This window comes from Teleopsis dalmanni, unplaced genomic scaffold, assembly GCF_002237135.1.
Source record: "Teleopsis dalmanni isolate 2A unplaced genomic scaffold, ASM223713v2 unscaffolded_contig_0429, whole genome shotgun sequence".
Lineage (NCBI taxonomy): Eukaryota > Metazoa > Arthropoda > Insecta > Diptera > Diopsidae > Teleopsis > Teleopsis dalmanni.
The window spans coordinates 10,128-13,947 of record NW_024031811.1 but is presented as its reverse complement, the minus strand read 5'-3'; the positions used below and the strand labels follow the sequence as shown (position 1 = coordinate 13,947).

At 27.7% G+C, this 3,820-nt stretch overlaps 1 protein-coding gene across 1 annotated transcript; it reads left to right on the top strand.

Annotated features, from left to right (window-relative positions):
* Nucleotides 1-441: 441 nt before the first annotated feature.
* LOC119663460 (serine-enriched protein-like) lies at nucleotides 442-1,389 on the top strand (the record flags this gene model as incomplete). The annotated part of the gene is given in 1 exon segment (XM_038073064.1): nucleotides 442-1,389. A coding segment is annotated over 1 exon segment (599 nt), but the record flags the coding sequence as incomplete, so codon positions are not given.
* Nucleotides 1,390-3,820: the final 2,431 nt, after the last annotated feature.

Below are 3,820 nucleotides of genomic sequence, written 5' to 3'. Positions count from 1 at the left end.
GATTGTGCACATTTTTTTAAGTCAGTCGCACAGCACAAATGTGTGTGCACGAATCTGTGTGCACAATCATCGCTTTGTGCGATGTGAAATTTGAAACCATACAACAAATTTGAGTGCGTGCGTGTGCATATTTTAAAAATAATTTCCACTCGCACAGTGCAGTGTGCGATTTTGTGCACCACTTTCCGAACTCCTATTTTCTGATATGATCAAAAGGTTATTACAATGAACAAGGAAAATAAACTTCAATTCATCAAATATTTTTTTATGACAGTCGAAATTTGTTATTATATTAAACCTTCAAGTTGATATGAGTTATCTAAATATCATTTACCTTAACAATTTTAGAAAGTATTATATCAATTAGTTCAGACTAAAAAACTATTCATTAGAACAAGTTTTCTCATTAATTTAGTTAAAAATATTTTTATTTAATTTTAGGTTTACTTTGTGCTGCTGAACACTATGATTTACCAGAACTATTGCAAGCTTGTTTTCATCACTGTAAGCAGTTTTTAAGAATAGAAGTTGTCTGTCCAATGTTAATTTCACTGGAGAATTATTATTGGCGATATACATCGGCTTCTGAACTAGTCAACATGATACTTTCTTTTGTAGAAAATAAAGCACATGCGCTATTCAAATGTCCAGAGTTTTTAAATCTCTCCGAATCAATGGTTCAAATGATAATGTGCAGGGAATTACAAGCACCTGAAATTAGAAAATTTGAAGCAATGTTAGCATGGGCACGTAATAAAGTAATTAAATTAAAAAATCATCCAAACAAGGATACACAATTCGAATTTGAATGCATCATGGAACGTTTAACACGAGACCTTAACTTGTGTCGCATATCGCCGAGTGAACTGCTGACTGTAGTACTTCCTTCAAAATCTCTTAAAAATGAGCGCATCATGGAAACTTTAATGATGCAAGTAAATCTTGGAACCTACCGCATGCAGGAATTGGATGAATATAGACAACAACTGCGTAATCAGGAATCTACTGAAGCGACAATACAAGTACATAGAGACGGATAAAAACATAAACATGATAGTTTAAATTTAAGTCAAAGAGACGAATGTTTCGAAGTAATGGAAATTCAAACTCAAAACATAATTTTGATAAAGTTATTAATAAATTAGATATGTATACTCTCTGCACTTTCACCGATTACTAGACAAGTTGCGACTCCCTTACAGACATTCTAAAAGACGCCGTGTAACCGTTGAACTGGTAAGGATTCATCTGAAAGAGATTTACAATGGCGGTTATTAAGCATTAAAATTAACAAAGAAATTCAAATTTTGTATTTTTATTACCCCAATATTTCTAAATTTCTATTTACATAAAGTTCTTTATATATGGACTAGAATAGTATTACCAAAACTTGCGTAATTATTTAAAGTTTCTACGTTCTTAAACATATAGAAAAATCAATTAAAAGAAACTGAAAGTAACAAAATAAATTTTATCTAAAATTTTTGGACAGATCGTATCACAAATTTATTTCTTTCTATTTTTTTACTACATGCATTAATGAATTTAGCTTTGTGTCTTAATGTAGTATTCAATTTTTTTTTCAGCACCAAATTCGTTGCATACTTCTTCATCAATATAATTAAATTAAGTAATATATTAATAAAGACACATTTGTTAAATTTTTTTTGATATGTAGTTAAATGAAGCAGTGTAAATTATGTTCTTGCCACTTTTTTGGGGATAATTCTGGATTCACTGAAGTTTTGATAGTTTTTGTTTATGTATTTTGACGAGAGTTTGTTTACAATCTTTTTGGTGTTTTTTTTTTGTGACTAAAATTTTGTTTGTTTTTTGTTTATTGATTTGAACAGATAATTAGAATTTTTATATTAGCTGTGTTTCAGCAAACATGATCCGCTCAATTTTACATGTAAAACAAAAACAATGGGGTGAACCAGCAATTGATCTGGTTCACTTTCTGGTTCAATGTGGAATGTATGTAAAAGATAAAAGTGGAACGCATTTTAATGCAAATGAGGTTGGCAATGCGATGCAACGGTGCAGTAAAATTATAAACAAATCTACATTTATATTTATTTATTATTGATTTTATTTATTTATTATTTATTTTATGTACTTATTTATTTAATATGTCATTATTATTTATTTCCTTGTTTAAAGTAATGCTTTAACTATTACTATAACAAAAATTATTACTTTATTTATTTACGTTTTATTATTTTTGAAAAAGTGTTGCTTGATAATTTATTAAAATCAATTAGTTTGAAATGAATATATATAAATTAAGTTGAATATATTTATTTAATTAAAACAGAACAATGCATAAGGAACCAGGCTCTCCAACATACACGTTTATAAAAAAAACCATTTTCATCACAAACTGCCTGCAAGATTAAGCCAGTCATGCTTCCTTTTGAAATAATCCTATTTGCTATGGTTTGGTGCATTTATTTTTACATGTATACGGTTTATGCAACCAATACGAACGGGAATTTTTTCGAAGCTTCCACTTTTGCATTATTAGCAAGAGCGTATTTTATAAATTAGTGTCCAATTAATATACGCTAAACACTAGTTCTCCATACAGAAGCTATTGGTATGCCAAAACAAATACCAAATTCGCAAAAAGTATTCATATTTGCCATATACCACAAAAATATGTAAAATTCCTTCATTGCTCTCGTCCGATTGTGATCATCACGGTTATTTTGTATTTGCTGATTGGATTTTATTAACAAATCTATTAAAATATGAAACATAATTAATATATAGCAATTGTATATTTTATGCGCAAATACCAATCAAATAGTCTTTAACGGAAAAATTATTGATCGTTTCCACAAAATTTCCACTATATCCATGCTGATGCACTTCATCCCCTGAGCTTAATAAACTTGGACTAGTGTTTAAAAAGAAAATGGAGGAGTCAGTTTTGCTTGATAATTCTAATAAAATCTGCAATTTTCATTTATTTACTATAGAATTAAATTTAACTTTTTAAGTAAATACTAAATAAAAACTTACATTTAATACTTCAGACATTTCAACAGATTTTATTTTTTTTCTATTTTTTAGATTTTTTGTATTCAAAATTTCCTCACTTATTTTTTTCGCGCCAAAATTATTCACACAAATCAAAAAATTTTGAACACAAACCCAACTGGCATAATTCATGCGTTGCCAATTATTTTCAAACGTGATCCTTATCGTTTCAGCAAAGATGATCCAGATCATTGAGCGGATCATGTTTGCTGAAACGCAGCTATTGTAAGAAAATTTTACATTACCCAGTTATAATTAAAAACAATAATCAACTAATAAATCGTATTATTTACTTTTTAAAATAAAAAGCAAAATATAAAAAATAAATTTGTTATATTGAATTTGTTCACGAATTGGAGTAACGCGTTTGGTAACCAAGTAAAGCTGCAACCAGTTAAACTAACTTGTGAGCACACTTGATGGTGTCTATTTGTTAACAGTGGCTGTTAAAATCAGCTGTGTTTTGACGAATTTGTAAGTTATTGTGAAATATCTAAAATATTTATCAATATTACACCAAATATAAGTGAAAAAAGCAAAATTGCTGTAATTTTTATCAAAAATAGTCTAAACGGGATACAATAGATTGATTAAAATAATATAAACATTTCTTAATCTTTAAAATTTGACATAATTTAATGTATCTACTAGTTTTTAGAAATGTTGTACAATAATATTTTTAATAGGTTTAAATAAAATATGTAAAAAAAAGTTGTTTATTCTTATTATTAAATATATTTTCATTATAAAATAAATCGAAACTTACATGAAAATA